We start from the raw sequence: 17,521 nt of genomic DNA, 5'->3' as shown, positions 1-17,521 counted from the left end.
TCCACGCAAAAATTCATTCGTAATTTATGGACGAGAGAATTGACGACAACCAGAGGTTGAAGTCGTGTAGGAGATAGCGCAGTGTGTAGACGGTCAGAGCCCATAAACCTACGCACTCGATGGATCAAGGGGACAGAAACCCAAAATTATTGCCTATTAGAGTCGAAAGATAGACCAAGAGGTTTTCCGCGAGTATCAAAAAACACAGAGGGATGGAGGCTGCACAGACGGACGAAAAGCGCCTGGAAGTGGAGGAGCTGGCAGACAAGATCTCGGGACTCGATAGAGAGTCAAAGTCTCTGCTCTTTCTGCTCTCACTCTCCGCATTCAACGAGTGGCAGGATCGCTATTTGGACATGTACAGACGGCTGCTGGAGCTGAGGGAAAAGAGACGCATTCCCATTAGCGAGTACGAGGCCAATCTCTACACTCTGCTCCTAGACGTTCAGAAGCAACGCACGAGGCTACAGAACACCGATAGACTTGTGCTGAACCAAACTTCGGTAAGTTTACATTCTCTCATAAACGACCACTCAGTACCTCAAGACATTGTGGAGAGCGTATCGAGTGGAGACTTTTATAAAGGCGATTCTGATCATATTCCTATTGAAGCTGCCGTACTTTTGCTACTTTTTAGCGGTGGCGTTTTATATCTTGTACTGTTTTGGAGTAGTGGCTTATGTTTTACGCATCGCCAAAGCCGTACGGGATCACAAGTCTACGCAAAAGATTTATCGCAGATTACAGTATATCATAAGCTTTATTGAGCCTCTTTTACTCGTTCAACAGGAGAGTGAACAAGTGCCAGAGGGAACGGAGGAAAACCAAGAGCAAGAGACTGGTCCAGAACCAACGTCTAGTAGCATAAATGTTGATGAAGCCGACACACAACCAGAGGCGGCGCATAAAAGGAGATGGGCTGCCGTTGCAGAGCAAATGGAACGGGAAGAAAGTACCGAGGACCAAGAGTCTTCAGCTCCTCCTCCAGTGATTGAAAAGACTGTAATATATACTACAGAGCCCACTGTAGCACCAGAACCATCAGACGAAATAGAATCGGATGAGAATGCACCAGAACAAGATTCTAGCGCATTGCCCAAGGAGGAGCAAACGGCACAGAAACAAAAACCATCAGAGACGGAAAAGATAATGTACCAATTATTTGGTGCATTTGTATTGAGTCTGCTTCCGTGGTGGGAGCCTAACCCGAATTATCTTTGAGCAAAGGACTCAATCCTTCAATGGTTGCTACCTTGTGGCTGACAAGCCTGTGTTGTATGTTTTTACATTTAAAAAACTTGCCCCTTTATCGCATGGCAATTTTTCAATTTTTGCTCGTGACATACTTGTACAATCTGTGAATTTTGAGTGTACGTGTGATAAACCAACGGTTCTTATAGCTTCTAGATACGATTCGAGTTTCTTTTTCGCGTTTGCCTTTTCAAGCTCAAGTTGGTCGTTTGCTCCTTGTAATTCTTCCAAGACGCTTCTCAACTTGTCCTTGCAGGTTTGCAAGTTTTCCTGCGCGCAAGACTTTATCATGGTTACAATGTCCTCAGTTTCAGCTTGTAGTCTTGAAACATTTGCAGAGTCTTGGGAGTTTTCCAACTTTTTATTCGTAATGTTGATTTCCTATATACTGTCATTGGCGGATTGTTGGCTTACGTTTTCCAGGGAAATTATAGCGATTTCAAGTTCTGCGATAGTGTCGTTTGTCTGTTTGATTGCCCAAGTTGTCTGTAGAGTTTTTTTGTGAATAGCCTCCGTACCTCTTGAAACTTTTGTGAGTCTGAGGAAAAGATTTCCTCAATTTTGGCTTCAAAAGAGTCGATTGATATTCCGAGAATCTCATCTGCCGCGTTAGCCTCTGTGTTTAGTGTGATCTTTTCCAGATTCACCCAAGAAGACGCTTCAATCCCATTTGCTAAAAGTGCGCTCTTTATCCCCTCTAGCAGGGACGAAGATGATGCATGTAGCTTTAGTAGCGTGTTGCTCATGGAGATAATGTTCGATGACAAGAGAGGAATTTCTGACTCGTATTCCTTGATTCTTTCAACGAGAGTGGAGATCTCAGCTCTAAGTGTGTATATGCGATCATTTAGATCCTTGAGATTCACTCCGTTAATCTGATGAATCTATGGAGAAGGATTGAGGACTTACATTATTATAAATCATATCATTTATCTCCTTATTCTTTTCCTGCAGCCTAAGCAGATGGCTAGACTCCTTTCTCAGAAGATGTTTTGACGATTCTAATTCATGTTCCTAGAACAAATGTATGAGCAGAGAGTAAAAATACCGATATTACAAATGAATCCTTTAAATTACGCGTTGCACGCTCGATTTGTTCCAAATCAGATGAAAGGACTTTTATGCGATGTTTGACATTGCCAAAATTGCAAATATAATCCTGCAGCTGCGAAACTTCGTTGCGAAGTTGTTCAAAAAGTTCCATCTTTTTATCAATGTCAAACTGTAAATCTGCACGAATGCTACCCAATTCAGCAGAGAACGCCTCCATCAGCTCCTTACTGGTTTCACAACCATTTATAAACCTCTGGTAGTGCTTTGTTGTGAGTTCCGTTATCGAATTTTCCAGAAGCTTGTTTGATATATTCGCCTTTGGAATGGTGCTTGGTATATTTACGTTTGACCTCGGAGCGGAGATTTCAAAGTTCTGTATGCATGTGTATAGAGCATCTATTTCGGAGACGGAGAGCTAGAGCAAGAGGAGTAGAAAAGGTGATGGTGAGCAAAAATCCTAGCATTCCAGTATACCAACAAGAGAGGAGTCTAGAGGGAAGAGTCTACTGCTTACTGCTGCCTCTTGGCAGAGATGAGAGTACTACAGACGAGTTATTAGTCGTGAAACTATAGTAGGCCAAAACTTTTTTACTAAACCAACTATGGTTCCTACTGCAGCTAAGCCACCTAGGCCACCTATTTTATCTGCATGAGATGTAATGAAGGTAAGTGCCTTCTGAAAAGGGTTCTGTTGACCAGCAGAGCCTTGTTTAGCGCCATATTCAGAACCAGATTCTTCTTGAGAATTTTGTCTTTCACCTTGAGATCCAGGAGTACCAGGCTCACCCTTAGATCCTTTAGCACCAGAGTCTCCTCTACCACTATCAGTATTTCTACCAGATTCACCATCAGATCTACTACCATGGTTTCCTCCATCTCCACTAGAAACAGGATCACTATTACTAGGAGTACCTTCTCCATCAGAACCTGGTTGAGATAATGATGGAAAGCTGCTACTAGAACCACTACCAGAAGATCCCGATCCTACTCCGCTACCACTACTCCCAGAAGGGGCACTAGAACCAACAGATCTTCCACCATCTTGAGGGGATCCAAGAGCAGGAGTAGTACCACTACTACTTGCATGTTGACATGTAATTTTAAGTTCCTTGCAGATTTCGTGGAGTACTTTTTCAATGGGTTGCTTTATGCTAAGGGAATTCGGTGTGTAGCTTTGAAGGGAATTTAGACCAGTGTATATCCAAGTGTCATTTCCTACAGAAGTCCTCTTGAACCATGTGCCTCCATACCCTGATCCCTTATTCACATATAGTAATAATGACCTACGCTGACTATCCTTACCACAAAAATAGGCATATACACTTGTTATGTTGTTTATAGAACTCCCAGGCCAAATATACTCTTTATCATCCTTGAACCTCTGAAGATTAAAGCTAAAGTTCTCAACCTTGGCTGGAAGGTGTATATATGAAGTATATCCAGTAGGAACATGGTTACGGTGATGTTCAACTTGAATCTTATCATGCCCATTCATGCCACAACAATATCTACCCCTCTTGGATAGATCTGCTACAACAATATTGTTTTGCATACAGTTTTGTTTATCTAGATGATCCAGCAATTTTCCAGGGTTTATACTGCGGTTCCTGGTTAATTTCCCATCAAATGTGTAATATTCGGATTGCCCTCCATTAAGGAGAATGAGTTCCGTAATTAGCGGATTTTTCCTACCGCTGTCAGTTGAAGAGTAGTACACATTGACCTTACTATACTGTCTCCAGAAGTTCTTTATATCAAATGCAAGTATATTCCCACTATGTAAAGCAGACATTATCTTCATCGGAGCATCGTTTTGAAATTTGTGAGTACATTTATCAAATCCTTTATTATAACCGGAGCATGTTACAGTTACAGTAGGCAAATTTGAAGGTCCTGTGCAAGATTCTTGGAGACTATCTGTTGGTTTGACGGAAGGATGGCCACAATAACCTTTATCAGCCTGAAGCTGTATGACAACTACATCTTTAAAATTTTTGTTAAGCTCAGGTAGGACTTTATTGTAGTCTGATAAATAAGCTGGATGCGAAATATTTTCAGCCCTTTCCCATCTGTTACTAGTCTCATTTTTTCGTCTATAATAAGTCAAATTGGTTGTACCAAGGCCAATGATCAGTGGAAACGAATTGTGTTTATCACGCAACCAGTATACCACTTCCAGTGTCCTGTGATCTTTAAATCCAATATTACTAAATCCATCTTGTTTCTTATTTCCATGATTTATAGCCTTTAGTTCATAAGTACTTGATGACCAGCCATTATTGTCCGGAAGTTTATGTTTATAAATTTTGTAGTTTTCGAATGGTTGTTCATCTCCTCCATCATTCGTTCTAATCTTTGGTTCATCTGTCCTTTTAAGAGTTATGGAATTTCCATTTTTCCCATAGTATGTGGTTGGAGCATTATTTTTAGTATCCCTGGAAATATCTGCAATGACAGAATGTTTGATACCCATATACTACCCTCATCTCCTTAATCTTCATCCTTCCATAGTAGTACTCCATTCATGTCTCAACTGGTGTGAGCAGAATGGTCAGTATGGATGAATACATATTCCCTATGGAACAAAAGTTCACAAGTGGACCTATGTGTACTCAATATGGTACATTCTTTAAAAACTCCATAGGATATCCGTGTCTAACCCAAGGGTCGCCATTATAGCGATTATAAAGTTTCCATCCTGCAAAACAAGCCAAGGCAGATGTGCCAAGAAGAGATGTAGTTACAGAGAGAGATGTCTTTATATCAGAGCCAGGAGAGTCTTGAGGAAGAGCTTCGGGAGAAAGGACAGGACCAGGAGTATCTTGAGTAGGTTCAGTAGCAGTAGAAGATTCAGCAGATCCCCCAGGAGCAGAAGTTTGGACAGAATCAGAAAGAATAGGAGTACTATCAAAATTAAGAATAGTAGGAGGTACAGAAGCAGGGGGATGCCCAATTCCTAAAGCAGTTTGAGGATAAGAGTAGAAATCTACGGAAACAGGGTTATTGCCTTCATTTGTTCCAGTTGTGTTCGAGCCATATACCTCCAACTGTCTGTCATAGAATAAGGGAGCAGTTGGCTCTAAAGTTGGTTCAAAATCTATGTGATTCACATCATCTCTTGTATTAGGAAAATTTGTAGTAAATTCGTCTCCATTATTACTCAGATTATAATCAATAGTAACTTTGTGATCCCGGGTATTCCTATCACATACAACTATATCAAAGAGCACATGAGGCTCTAAAACTGCATCCGCTGGTTTCATTTCCTTTTTACTCAAGATTTCAGGGAGTTCCAGAGCACCTAAAATCCCATCTATTGGCGTCAATCTCTGGACACCGGAAGATCTCTCATCGGATGACAAAGATGGATAAGTATCTCTATAGTTTAGAGAATCATAATATCCTGAAAGATTCACGTCCTCCCCAAGATATCCAGCATCTGCATCCTGAAAGTGATTAGCCTTCTCAATGGTGAAATTAGGACTAGATTTATCACTGTCTTCATCGCCATTCACACCAGAAGGTCTAGGAGTAGCTTGTTGAGGTGAGGATTGAGCATGTTTAGTACATTTACTTGCACAATCTAGTATCTTCACGAGTTGGTTCCAGTTGTCACAGTTGTTATTAATCGTTTCTGGTGCCATATTTTGGAGTCCTGCCAAGGTTTCTTCCCACTCTTCATTGCCACTATCACTACTATTAGGTTTTTTAAACCATTGCCCTGGAGGTTGAACATATATGAGAACTGGATTATTGTTACAGTATAATGCATAGACGGCTTCTACACCAGCCATAGGAAGGGGAAATTTTAACCCACTCTTAGCGGTTATACGTCTTCTATTACTATGACTAATATCGTACTTAATCTTTGCAAGCCTCAATCCACCAGTAATAGTATGTTTGTAGCAGTCACCAGATGGTGATTGATGTTTACAAGAAATTTTCTTCTTATCAACAGAGATCCTCCCGCTAGTGCCATTATGGTAAGCACAACAGTACTTTTGGCCGACTTTACTCGAAGAATTCTGAAAGGTGAGATTCATGGTGACCGCTTGGTTGAGTGAACAGTTGAGGTCATCTAGTTTCTGCTCAAGTTTTTCACCGGTGAGTTGTTTGGTTTGAGGATCTGGACTCCATTGGGTTCCATCATCCTTGTTGTAGTGATAAGTGTAAAGTCCATTTTTGAATATCTCTACTAGGAGTGGATTTGTCATGTCTACAGTTGTATCTTTCCAGTACCATACTGATAAATGTTGAATGTCATTACCAGGGCTAATTCCCAAATCAACCGTTATATCATTTTTCTCTTCTCCAAATACAACTTGTTTTACAGTGAAAGAACCTCCACTTGGTGGCTTATGTGTGAACTTTAAGAATCCTGGAGGATTATTTTCTTCCCTAGTCAGCCTAACCTGATCAGCGGATCCTGGAGAGGGATACGTCTTAGACTCTTGTCCATCAGGCTTCTCCCTTATATTTATAGTAACAGTAGATTGAGCCGTCATTACTAAAGTTCTCAGAGCAACTCCCTACTCCAGCACTTACCATCCATGTTCAGAGAGTATGCTCATTCAAAACTCTGAGATCCATGAGTAGCCTCAATGCGACCAAAGGGAGCACACTAGTACTTTACTCCCTACTCATCCATACACTCATCCTCCCTCACAAGCAGCTCACAGTCAGAGAGAATGCTTATCCATGTAAACTCTCAGGCATAGTTAAGTTGTGACAATAATCCCACTCCTTCTCTACTAAATCCCTGCCATCTCCCCTATCATTCTCTCCACACTCCATTCACAAAAAACTATATACCACCAACTAACCTTGTGTTCATAGAGTAAAAGTTTGCACAGCCAGGATAAAGCCAGTAGGTTCCTTTCCCACTGGTGATCTGCGGTTGGAGTCCTCAAATGTGAAGTCTCCATAATGAGTGGGTAGCCAAAGTCTTTGAAGAACCTTGGCACCTCCACAGTCATGTTCTCCCTCGTAATCTCCACATTGGCGTCCACGAACCTAAATGTTTTTATGGTCTATTGTGTCTGTAAGGATGAATTGTGTACAGAGTATGTGCGACCGATAGGTCTTGAGCCAAGCGAAAGACTGTCAGGTCCCGAAGAATGAGGAATGGAGACTATATGAAAGTACGGGAGCCTATGTATTCACCTTTGGATGAGTGAATTGCCAAAGTAGGCCGGGAAGGTCTTTTTAGAATCAGTATCATGAGTATCCGTTCTTAGTGATATAACAATGGTCATTACAGGGAGCCTGTTAAGATTCTCCTTAAAACAGTCCTCAGGTAACCGTCTCCAGTAAAGGCCAAAAGAATCATTAAACCTTGGTATGTGAATGCATTAAAAGATGAATAAGTACCTTCTCTCTCTTTACAGCATTGGCAGTTAGCTTCTTTACATTGATTAGGATTACAGGGTCCTCCTCCTTCAGTGCAGTATTTACCTACTTGATTATCAGTACCTACTATACCACCAGCTATGGTACCTTAGCTTGAGATTCCAGGAGCTTAACTACTCCATACTACATTCTATAATGATTCATTCCAACTGCATTGTTATCCAAGGTCATATTAACTAGAATACGAATACACAACTCGATGCTCGGCATCTCATAATGGTAACTCATTCATCTGAGGATGAATTCGTATCACTATTCCATTCGTTACACTCATTCCATAGTGATATACTACCTAGTCTAACGACGTCGGTAGGTCATTCCGCCTTCCGTTGCACTCCAGTAATGACCTTAATCCTACTAGACAGAAGAGTTCCCTTACGGTCACTCTGGTTCACTACGTTCACCATCCCTCATTCTTCGGGACATTCCGCTTTGCTCAAGACATCGCATCCATTAAACCAACTTGAATAGGATATTCCAAATCTGCAAGAGTACACCGAGTGAGGGTGCGCGCAAGAGTTCGCGTTCAGAGCACAGCTGATAGCCTTTCCAGGCTAAAAACTGCAAGATTGTATTCACACATTCCTTCTTGTTGACTACATTCCTCTTAAAGGTTCCGAGTGGGAGGGGAGTAGACGTTGCTGAGTATTTTACATGAAAAATGCGCAAGACGAGGCGAATTGTGCAAACGCAAAACGTACCCTTGAGACCGTGTGAATAGGTCATGATCCCGACTTGATTTGGCGTCTAGACTGGGAATTCCACGTTCTAGACTACACAATTGATGCCTTTAGACCAGTTGTGCCGCAAAACAGCAACATTGCGAGTGATGAATTGGGACCGCAGGTCGGGGGCTCCAGGTGGTGACTTTGGCCAATCCAAGAGCTTAAAATGGACAACACATGCATAGGAGAATGAGGTGTTGTGAGAACAAGACTAGAGACGACAGTTAGGGGTGAAGAAGTTTAATTGTGCGATCCATTCCCCAAGAGGCGATTACGCTCTCGTGAGGGTGATGAAAGACTCCAATGGCTTCCTTGTCGTGGACCTACGCAACATTGTGATGTAACGACGAGCTTACCGTGAAGAAATGCTCCAACTTTCCACTCTGTCCATTAAAGGTGTAGAGGACATTGTCGTCGCCAAGGGCGTAAATCCAGTTGTTTCTCTTTGACACTGCGACGGAATGTGGAGATGAGCACGCAAAGTACCTGTGATGTCGATGAAGCTCACGTCCTTGAGCTGGTCGTCCTCAAACTGCCGTATGCAGGCACCACTCATGTTCAACAGACGAATGGTAGACGACTTTGTACAGACAAGAATGAGCTCTCCAGAGGCCTAAATGGTGATGTTATGGGAGATTCACGATCAAACTTACAAATGTCCCGAAATTTAAAAGCGCATTGACTGGTTTCAGCATGAGCACACTTTCCTTTTCGCTAGAGTACGCTGGGAACGACTTGATACAGTCGCAGGTCCTGGAGTCCCAGATCTTTATGAACCCGTCGCTAGAACCAGTTATGACTCTTGTGCCATCGCTAGAGTAAGTAATCGCGTTGACGGTGGAGGTGTGGCCCCTGAACTCCTTGAGGGTCTTTCCAGACTTTAGGCCGTGCATTCTGGCGGTTGAATCAAATGAGCCAGTTAGCAAGTTCAAGGAATCCCTGGTGAAGCACATGCACGTTATAGCTCCCTTGTGTACGTTGTTAAACCTCCTTAGACACTCTCCAGTGTCAAGTTTCCAGACCCTCACGTTTCCTTCTTGGTCGCCGCTTGCTACAATCTCAGAGTCCCTGCTTGTTGCGAGACTCGTAATGAGTGTATCATGTAGCATAAAGTGGTCCTAAACGCCAGTGTCACCCACATCTGCAACTTACATTCTTTTGGTACTCCAACTCGGTGTCAAGCGTACCAAGAGACCAGTTCCAAACCTCGATAAATCCGTCGGAAGACCTGTACCATCAGTTTATGCGGATCCACAACTTACCCTGATATAAGATGACGACCGTTTGGAGTAAACACAACGCATTCTGGGTGTGATTTCTCGGGAAACTGTATGTCTATATGGACTCTTTGAGGGAATACCTTAATGATCCTGCTCACCGTCTTGATGCACTGCGTGAACTCATCAGAGCCCTTTTTGGATGTGTTTCTAAAGACGTCAAATTGGTCCCCGGGTGGGATCATTCCGAGATGTTCCTGCCACTTGACAGCCATTCCAATTAAAGCCAGAAGCCTCGACTGTGGAACGTGTTCTACATCCTTTGAGAGCGCTTCTGCGACTATATTCCGCTTCTTGTTCTTGGTCAGATGCTGGTGTGCCGAATCCCCGGAAATTCCAGCGTAAATCTCCTTGGAATCATTTGGTCTCTTTTTACACAAATCTCTTAGCCTACTGTAGTTTTCCGGCTCTGCAACCTGCATGGATATGAGCGGAGTTGCATTATCCATCAGTGATGTTGCCAACTTTGATTCCTTTAAGTCGACCAGTTCACGAACAATCTGAAGGTTTATTTGGACGTTTAGGACAATACCTGGTCGTATAACTTGAATAATGTGTCTTGCGATAGTTTCATCGTGTCTACAACGTCCAGGACTTGATTCCATCTGCCCATTTGTGCGTCAGCAATGAGCGATTCCAGGTTTGACACGCTGTTTAGAGCGACTCCAGATTCTTCCTGGAGCATCAAGAGGCTCCTGTTTAAACCATTTTCCCTCAGATATTGCAGAATCAGCTTTATGACGCTAAATGGAATCATGAGTCATAGAATTCGAAATGTAAATGGCACATATGGACACTCAGCGCACAGATGCAGCTATTCCAGTGTCTTTAACGGACAATGGGCCGCTTTATAGTCCAAAAACATCTACACCTTGCAGACTTACTCTTCGTTCGCTACATTTACGCTCTTTTCCATCTTTAAAAGGCTTTATTATACAGACTAGCATCGAGTATCATCTCCACATGACGAAAATATAAACACAAAATGTGCGTGAGAACGAAAGGATTGACTTGGGCCAACTATTCGGGGTTGTCAAGAAAGTATCCCCCATCACCAAGAGCCGAGGCTTTTGGCGTTTCGGAGGGGCCATTTTGTTTATATTTCTACTACACCCGCTGGTTTTGTGATTTTCAGGCGTAAGATGCCGGGAATCTTGGGGATTTAGTCTCTCAGTGGCTATAGTAGCGGTTTTGGCAGGAAAAGGCACATTTCTGTATAAAGTTAATAAATATGGCAACTTTCGCCAAGTTCTCGTCCGTTATCAGCGGGAGCTGGAACAGATCCGCGGTCTACGGTTCTGTGAATGCAGTCCAGACCCGTTCATTTGGCAGCGGTGATATACAGGCGGTGGCCGCCAGGATAAAGTCGGTAAAGTCCATCCAAAAGGTTAGTTTTACTGCGGTCTTGATAGGAGCTTGCAGATCACCAAGGCCATGAAGATGGTTGCAGCATCAAAGTTGAAGGCCGATCAGCGTAGACTCGAGTGCGGAAGACCATTCTCTCAACCAGCACAGGTTAGTTCTCACTTTCTAATGGTCAATGTGACTCAGGATGTTTTCAACTTGTTACCGATTGCGACCACGGAACCCACAACAAAGAATACGGCCCTCATTGTCATGGCTTCTGACAAGGGACTTTGTGGAGGTATCAATTCATCCGTGGCCAAGGCGACCAGAAATCTAATCCAAAACGCCGATTCAGCCACCCTCGCTGGGTATTCTCTATACGTTATTGGCGAAAAGGCGAGGAGCGCCTTGGAAAGGAACTTTGGCAAACTCTTCAAAAACGTCTTTACTGAAGTCTCAAAGACTCCCTTCAACTATGCCAAGGCGGCACTAATTGCTGAGACCATAAAGAGCGGCAATCATGACAAAATTAGAATCGTATACAACCACTTCAAGTCCGCCATTAGCTATGAAACCAAAGTTATGGATGTCCTCTCGCTGGAACAGTACAAGATGGTTTGTAGTGTGCATTTAGATTAACACCTTTGCAGATGACCAAGAGAGAATTAAACGTATTTGAGACGGAGCCAGAGTCTGGTTCCTTTTATCCAGACTTTTACGAGTTTTATCTTACATCCTGCATTTACGGATGCATGTTGGACTCCCTCGCATCGGAGCAATCGGCAAGAATGTCTGCTATGGACAATGCATCGTCAAACGCTACAGACATGTTGAGTAAGCTTACTCTAAAGTACAATAGGGCAAGGCAGTCCAAGATTACACTTGAGCTCATTGAGATTATTTCTGGAGCCAATGCTCTCTAATTTTTCAGCCTAGGTTACGTGTACATGTAAACGATTACCAGTTTAAATAAATCAACGATAAGACTTTTGGTAGCGAGCACGGGCACCTGGACCGCCAAACTTTTTGGGTTCGCAGCGACGTGAATCGGCAATCAAGAGTGAGCGATCGTAGCTGACGAGCTCGTCGACAATCTTCTTCTTGGAGGTCTCGTCAACGTACTTTTGGTAAAAGGCGACGACGGCCTTTGAGATGGCCTGGCGAATGGCGTAGACTTGGGAGGTGAAACCACCGCCGCGGACGCGGAGTCTAATGTCCAACTTTGAAATGCGTTTTGTGCCAATGACGTAGAGCGATTCCAGTGCCTTTGTGCGGAGTGTGGGAGGCTCGATTGAGTCCAATGGACGGCCATTTACGCGAATCATTCCAGATCCCTTGGTGCAGAGGGCTACGCAGACAGCGCGCTTCTTGCGGCCAAAGGTTTGTACCTTTTGGCTCTTTACTAATTCGACCATTCTGAATATTTGCGTTAGGACGAAGCTACGGGGGAGACGCTGGCGGTACGGCAGGGGGACTGCCGCTACGGCGTCAGTTTCAGGGCCAGGGCGAGTGTAGATCCGGTACCGTAAACTAACCTGCAACTTTTGAAAAATGCGAGTCTTTTTAAAACAGAAAATACACCAATGACAAATTTCAATCGAATGTTTGGCGAAATTGTTGATTCTACAACTCCAAGGCGCAGCCCCACTCCACAAGACGGACGACTGCTCACCTCCCCGAAAGGTCATTACAAAATTGTCAGATTTTTTAATTCGCCACGGAATTTGAGTAACGAAGGGCGCTTAACAGGTGAGTAGATTTGTGTACAAGCAGAGGCCCGCGTGGGCGGTTGTCCACAGCGAAGCCGAGGATGAGTCCCGAAGAATGAGGGACTAGAGCGACCATAGGCTTTAGCCGAAGGGAGAAATGGTCATCTACTTTCACTCCAGTAGACTCTTTAATGGACTCTTCAGAGGACCTTTTACCAGTAGGATTCTCACTGTGAAGGTACTACTGTAAGGAGTGCTGAAACAGGTGACCCACCGACGTCGTTAGACTAGGTAGTATATCACTATGGAATGAGTGTAACGAGTGGAATAGTGATGCGAATTCATCCTCAGATGAATGAGTTACCATTAGGATATGCCAAGCATCGAGTTGTCTAATCCACCATAGGGAAAAGGACCATTTTGAGATGGTAGGAATGGAGTCCAGAAGGAGTACTGGACGACCGTAGGGAGTCTCTAGAAGAATAGATGAATGAGTTACCATTAGGATATGCCAAGCATCGAGTTGTATAATGCAACAATAGCAGGATGGGAGCCTCTGTATTCACAATGTTTGGTAGAGGACCATCATGTCCCGATGGTGACTATGCAAGTCTAGCGAATGGAGCCCAAATGGTTACTAGAGGGTCAGAAGGACTGGTCTGGCGTAAACCGAGGCTCTAATAGCGGAGCCAGTAGGAATGCGTGGCATTCTATATCTCAAGATGCCATTTGTCCATTGGGCAGTGTAATGACAGACTCCTATATTGAATCTACTCTCCAGTTCTCTATTCGCTACGCTCATTCTAGAGACGGTCACTCAGCAATCGCACTGATGGTATGGTACTCATAAATGTCTCTAGAAAGACAAAGAGGCTACTCGCTGTAAACAGCTCGTCAATGCTCCCAGAGGTCGCCATAGAGCTCCTGCTCCTCCTAGCTCCGCTAGTAGTTCGCATCCCTCATTCTTTGGGACTCCGTCTAACGACGGCGTTCGCTATTCCATAGCTCACACTATACACATTCATTTAGGAATTTCAAAATGGTGAGGCACAACAATGTTATATCCAATGTTCACCGTGTAAAGTGCAAGGGTCGCTTTATCAAGCCAATTCTCAACCAGGCTGGCAAGAAGCACGCCAGGAGGGTTGCTCGCCAGAAAAAGGCCGGTGAAATCACTCCCTCTGGTTTATTGAGGCCATTGGTCCATATGCCTACCAGGCGTTACAACTACAAGGTTAGGTTCGGACGTGGCTTTACTCTCCAGGAGCTCAAGGCCGCCGGCATTGGCAAGAAGGTTGCCCGCACTATCGGAATTGCAGTCGACCACAGGAGGTCCAACAAGTGCGCTGAAAGTTTGGATTTAAATGTCAATCGTCTCAAGACCTGGTTGTCCAAGTTGGTCTTGTTCCCAAGGAAGAAGCACGCCAAGAAGGGTTTCTCTGGCATTCCAGATGATACGCCAAAGGAGAAGTTGGCCACACTCGCCCTCTCCAAGGTATCCATCAAGAAGGTCATGCCTGTTGTTCAAGATTTCTTTGCCGAGGCACCAAGGGCAATCACCGAACAGGAAGCCTCAGCCGAGGTCTACCACAAGTTGAGAGTTGCCAGAAAGGCCGCCAAGGCAAAGAAGGCTGCTGCCGAATCCGCATAAGTTTTTTTCATTTGGAGTATTTGCTATGCAAGTGATGTTGATGCGAGTAGATGAGAAATTTACGCTCTCAGGGTTTTTAGTTTGTCTGTACGGCTGTTATTCCTGGTGCCGTCTGGCCTGGGTAGACTGTCAGTTTGGACATTTGCCATACATTTGCGTCGATGGATCCTCTGGAGATTTTGGAGTCTAGATGTGAGAAGGTCTCCAGGAAGTCGCAAGGTTCCGGAGAATCCCCAAAAGATCTCGGTGACGCCAAGCCCAGAGTCAAGTCCGTCCAGGAATTTACCTATTCTGCTACAGCCCCTCTCGAATCTCCAGCAAGAGACGAGGACGAAAGCTTAAAGGGGAACAGGGACAGAAAAGTTGGCAAAACGGCCGGGGCTACACACTCCTACTCCAAGCTCAAGGTCGCCAAGAGCTACGAAAAGCGACACGACCGTGAGAAAACCGACGAGTATGGCCGAAGACTGAGGCCAGCAAGTCACAAGAGAGATAAAGGAGGCGGCAGGGAGGCAGACCGCAGATCCTACCGTCGCGAGGAACGGAGCAGAGATTCAAGAGGCCCCTACGCAGAAACAAAGACACAAGACAGGGACAAAGGGGAGCCATTTGTCTCCGCAATTGACAGAATGGCCCTTAGAAGGGAAGAGCTCCTCAAGAAGCACTCCCAAAGGTTCATAGACGACGTTAAACTTGTAAGGGAATCGCAAGAGTAGCATAAAGGCGCACACATTAGCCCTCCCACCAGAGACGTCTCGGCGTAGGTCAGACGATTTCCTTAAACGCTGGGCTTTTCGTCTTGTTTCGACGGCACATGAAGGGAGTGATTAATGGACTCGGGAATCGCATAGGTACGTGTACATCATCGATAACCAGCCCTTAGAGCCCTTTTTGGCGAGACCGTTTGTTGATCTCTACGATCCTACCCAGACGCGCAGCGTTCCGTGGATGTCAGACTCCAACGTAGGTGTATATCGCGAATATGACGCTCTGCAGGTGTCCTACTCCAAGAAGTTGTTCGCAAAAAAGGTTTCGTCAAATCCCGTCTACGTCGCGGATACCATTGACAGCTATCCAGTGAAAAAGATCCCTCAGGTAAGTCTCTCTTTCCCCTGGGACATGCACACTGAAAGGTGTGGAGGCACTCAGGTGAATGGATGACTGAACATGCAAAGACCGCCTCGCACAAGATGCCCTTCTCTGCTGTGATTACAATATGGACGCTGGTCAGTAGGATGAATGAGCGAGTAGAGATGTCGGTGTTGGTACCGCGTACATTTCTGTACACCGTTTATGCCACCTCCGCATGGACACTGCTCACAATCTAAACTAGCAGGAAGATGAGAATCGTTCTACTGCCCATTCTGGCTACCATCCAGCTCTGCAGTGCAGGCTGGCTTCGTTGTCTTTGCTGCGGAAGGAATGATGCCGATGAGACAGAGGTCGTCTATGGCGCTGGAAATGACCAAGAACCGCTTACAGCCTCCACTATGGATCTTGCTAATCCTGATGAGTCCAAGGTTGATATTCTCAAGGTTAGCAGGAGTGGAGTAGTCTGCAAGGAGTATATTCCAAAGGATGGTCATCATATATCCTCAGTTGCCGACAACGAATCCAATGTTTGGACAGCTCAAGGAGAGGAAAAGTGTCTACTTGTACAGCTCTACATGGGAAACGACTGGAATATTCTTGCTTTGGATGTGACCGATGGAGAGAATGTGGAGCAAAAGTGTTTTGAAAGGTTGAATGGGAGGTGGCAGGCTATGGAAATTGATGCATTCAGTCTCAAGTTTGAGGATGCCTTCGGAGAGAAGTGGCGCAAAATTTCTGAAAAAGAGAGTACTCAGAGACCCGAATTGATCCTTGATATCTCGAAGACTGAAAGCACTGAGCACGCTATACTCTATGAGAATACGAATGACGGAGTCATCTATGGAGCATTTACTCCAGCAACCATGGATTTTTTCACGAAAATAGTTTGCGGTGACACAGTCCTCTGGGAAGGTGAAAATGAGCAGTATGCCACTCTGGTACGATATCATATCCAGGAGGAATGTAAGGTGGTCATTGCCTACATTCTCGAAAATGACCACTCAGACAGGGCCTATTTCGAGAATAGTGGTGGTGAATGGAAAAGAATAACAAAGAAGGAATATCACAGCAATCTGAAGGGAATGAGGGTCCAGGCCAGACTCTCCTCCTCTGGATCAGCACCTAAAAGTCCATAAACAGCCAGAATGAAAAAGGGCAAAGTGCGGGTGGTTGCAAGGCACAGCGTTTCTTTAATCTCAGACATTAAACAGGTCGCCTTTGTTGGATACTCCAATGTTGGAAAGTCGAGTCTACTCAACACACTTTTATACGGAGCGCCGGTACCTAGTTTCGCCAAGGGAGTTGTAAGTATCAAGTGTAATGGCATGCGCGTAGGTCTCAAACGCCAAGATGCTCAAGGACCCAAAATTTGCGCCGGTGTCCAGTATTCCGGGACGCACTCGCCATCTCTTTACCTTTGATCTTGGAGGCGATTTGTCGCTGGTAGACCTTCCTGGCTATGGCGAGGCGCGAGTTCCAAACGTAAGCCTTGTATGGCTTTTACTGCCAGTTTAGGAGATGAGAAACGAGTGGTCTCTACTGGTCAACAAGTACCTGACTAGAGCTCACAATTTGCATCGCGTACTCTCGCTCGTGGATTCTCGCAAAGGGCCGGTCGTGGAGGATTTCAAGCTGTGGGACATGCTGCAAGAGATGGAAATACCGTTCCAGGTGATACTCACAAAGTGTGAAGGGTTAAAGGTTAGTGTTTACGCAAACTCCACACCTTTACAGCCCATTGAATTGCACATGCTCTACTCAAAGGTGATTGAGATTCTCAAGGGGTTTAGCCAAGCAGAGCATTACGTCCACGCAACATCTGCAAGAAGGAATTTAGGCATACAGGAATTACGCCTATCCATATCGCACATTGTCTTTAGCAGGCTACAAAGGAGCTACATTACAGAGGAATCCTAACTTTTGATTGCACCTGTACACGATGAATGATGTGAGAGCGCATTTCCTTTTCTTCCTCCTACGTCGAGCTTTGACTCTCCCATTTGCACA

At 44.6% G+C, this 17,521-nt stretch overlaps 8 protein-coding genes across 8 annotated transcripts; 5 read left to right on the top strand and 3 right to left on the bottom strand.

Annotated features, from left to right (window-relative positions):
* Positions 1–212: 212 nt before the first annotated feature.
* Positions 213–1,221, top strand: BEWA_032750 (hypothetical protein; the record flags this gene model as incomplete). The annotated part of the gene is made up of 2 exons (XM_004830031.1): positions 213–503; positions 538–1,221. 2 exons carry the CDS (start codon positions 213–215, stop codon positions 1,219–1,221), a joined length of 975 nt encoding a protein of 324 aa, XP_004830088.1.
* BEWA_032740 (hypothetical protein) lies at positions 1,146–8,541 on the bottom strand. The gene is made up of 10 exons (XM_004830030.1): positions 8,415–8,541; positions 8,177–8,354; positions 7,128–7,317; positions 2,300–2,677; positions 2,161–2,265; positions 1,770–2,126; positions 1,666–1,737; positions 1,390–1,632; positions 1,303–1,355; positions 1,146–1,268 (listed from the first exon to the last, which is right to left on the bottom strand). The coding sequence occupies exons 1-10, from the start codon at positions 8,437–8,439 to the stop codon at positions 1,202–1,204; spliced, it is 1,668 nt and encodes a 555-aa protein (XP_004830087.1). The 5' UTR covers positions 8,440–8,541; the 3' UTR covers positions 1,146–1,201.
* A 121-nt stretch (positions 8,542–8,662) lies between these two features.
* On the bottom strand, positions 8,663–10,631 carry BEWA_032730 (WD-repeat domain containing protein; the record flags this gene model as incomplete). The annotated part of the gene is made up of 9 exons (XM_004830029.1): positions 8,663–8,761; positions 8,795–8,889; positions 8,925–9,051; positions 9,092–9,556; positions 9,591–9,666; positions 9,701–9,765; positions 9,799–10,215; positions 10,248–10,458; positions 10,600–10,631. 9 exons carry the CDS (start codon positions 10,629–10,631, stop codon positions 8,663–8,665), a joined length of 1,587 nt encoding a protein of 528 aa, XP_004830086.1.
* A 178-nt stretch (positions 10,632–10,809) lies between these two features.
* On the top strand, positions 10,810–11,985 carry BEWA_032720 (ATP synthase F1 subunit gamma, putative; the record flags this gene model as incomplete). The annotated part of the gene is made up of 4 exons (XM_004830028.1): positions 10,810–11,102; positions 11,138–11,230; positions 11,267–11,677; positions 11,713–11,985. Exons 1-4 carry the CDS (start codon positions 10,947–10,949, stop codon positions 11,983–11,985), a joined length of 933 nt encoding a protein of 310 aa, XP_004830085.1. The 5' UTR covers positions 10,810–10,946.
* Positions 11,986–12,030: 45 nt separating this feature from the next.
* On the bottom strand, positions 12,031–12,665 carry BEWA_032710 (40s ribosomal protein S16, putative). Its single transcript, XM_004830027.1, has 2 exons — positions 12,598–12,665; positions 12,031–12,478 (listed from the first exon to the last, which is right to left on the bottom strand). Exon 2 carries the CDS (start codon positions 12,475–12,477, stop codon positions 12,037–12,039), a length of 441 nt encoding a protein of 146 aa, XP_004830084.1. The 5' UTR covers position 12,478; positions 12,598–12,665; the 3' UTR covers positions 12,031–12,036.
* A 106-nt stretch (positions 12,666–12,771) lies between these two features.
* BEWA_032700 (60S ribosomal protein L13e, putative) lies at positions 12,772–14,436 on the top strand. The gene is made up of 2 exons (XM_004830026.1): positions 12,772–12,811; positions 13,801–14,436. Exon 2 carries the CDS (start codon positions 13,811–13,813, stop codon positions 14,420–14,422), a length of 612 nt encoding a protein of 203 aa, XP_004830083.1. The 5' UTR covers positions 12,772–12,811; positions 13,801–13,810; the 3' UTR covers positions 14,423–14,436.
* A 147-nt stretch (positions 14,437–14,583) lies between these two features.
* On the top strand, positions 14,584–15,138 carry BEWA_032690 (hypothetical protein; the record flags this gene model as incomplete). Its single annotated transcript, XM_004830025.1, has 1 exon — positions 14,584–15,138. The coding sequence occupies one exon, from the start codon at positions 14,584–14,586 to the stop codon at positions 15,136–15,138; it is 555 nt and encodes a 184-aa protein (XP_004830082.1).
* Positions 15,139–15,370: 232 nt separating this feature from the next.
* On the top strand, positions 15,371–17,431 carry BEWA_032680 (hypothetical protein; the record flags this gene model as incomplete). Its single annotated transcript, XM_004830024.1, has 5 exons — positions 15,371–15,517; positions 16,726–16,818; positions 16,850–16,996; positions 17,030–17,215; positions 17,249–17,431. The coding sequence occupies 5 exons, from the start codon at positions 15,371–15,373 to the stop codon at positions 17,429–17,431; spliced, it is 756 nt and encodes a 251-aa protein (XP_004830081.1).
* Between the last annotated feature and the right edge of the window lie 90 nt (positions 17,432–17,521).

Source organism: Theileria equi, chromosome 1, assembly GCF_000342415.1.
Source record: "Theileria equi strain WA chromosome 1, complete sequence".
NCBI lineage: Eukaryota > Apicomplexa > Aconoidasida > Piroplasmida > Theileriidae > Theileria > Theileria equi.
The sequence above is the reverse complement of the archived record's forward strand: the minus strand, read 5'-3'. Positions and strand labels throughout refer to the sequence as shown.

What these genes read in the sequence shown, in the direction of transcription:
- BEWA_032710 (XM_004830027.1), bottom strand. Translation starts at nt 12,477, where the DNA reads ATGGTCGAATTAGTAAAGAGCCAAAAGGTACAAACCTTTGGCCGCAAG.
- BEWA_032740 (XM_004830030.1), bottom strand. Translation starts at nt 8,439, where the DNA reads ATGACCTATTCACACGGTCTCAAGG. An exon ending in ATTTGGAATATCCTATTCAA is followed by an intron (nt 7,318 to 8,176) that starts GTTGGTTTAATG and finishes AAAAACATTTAG; the next exon opens with GTTCGTGGACGCCAATGTGG. An exon ending in ATGATATGATTTATAATAAT is followed by an intron (nt 2,127 to 2,160) that starts GTAAGTCCTCAA and finishes TAGATTCATCAG; the next exon opens with ATTAACGGAGTGAATCTCAA.
- BEWA_032700 (XM_004830026.1), top strand. Translation starts at nt 13,811, where the DNA reads ATGGTGAGGCACAACAATGTTATATCCAATGTTCACCGTGTAAAGTGC.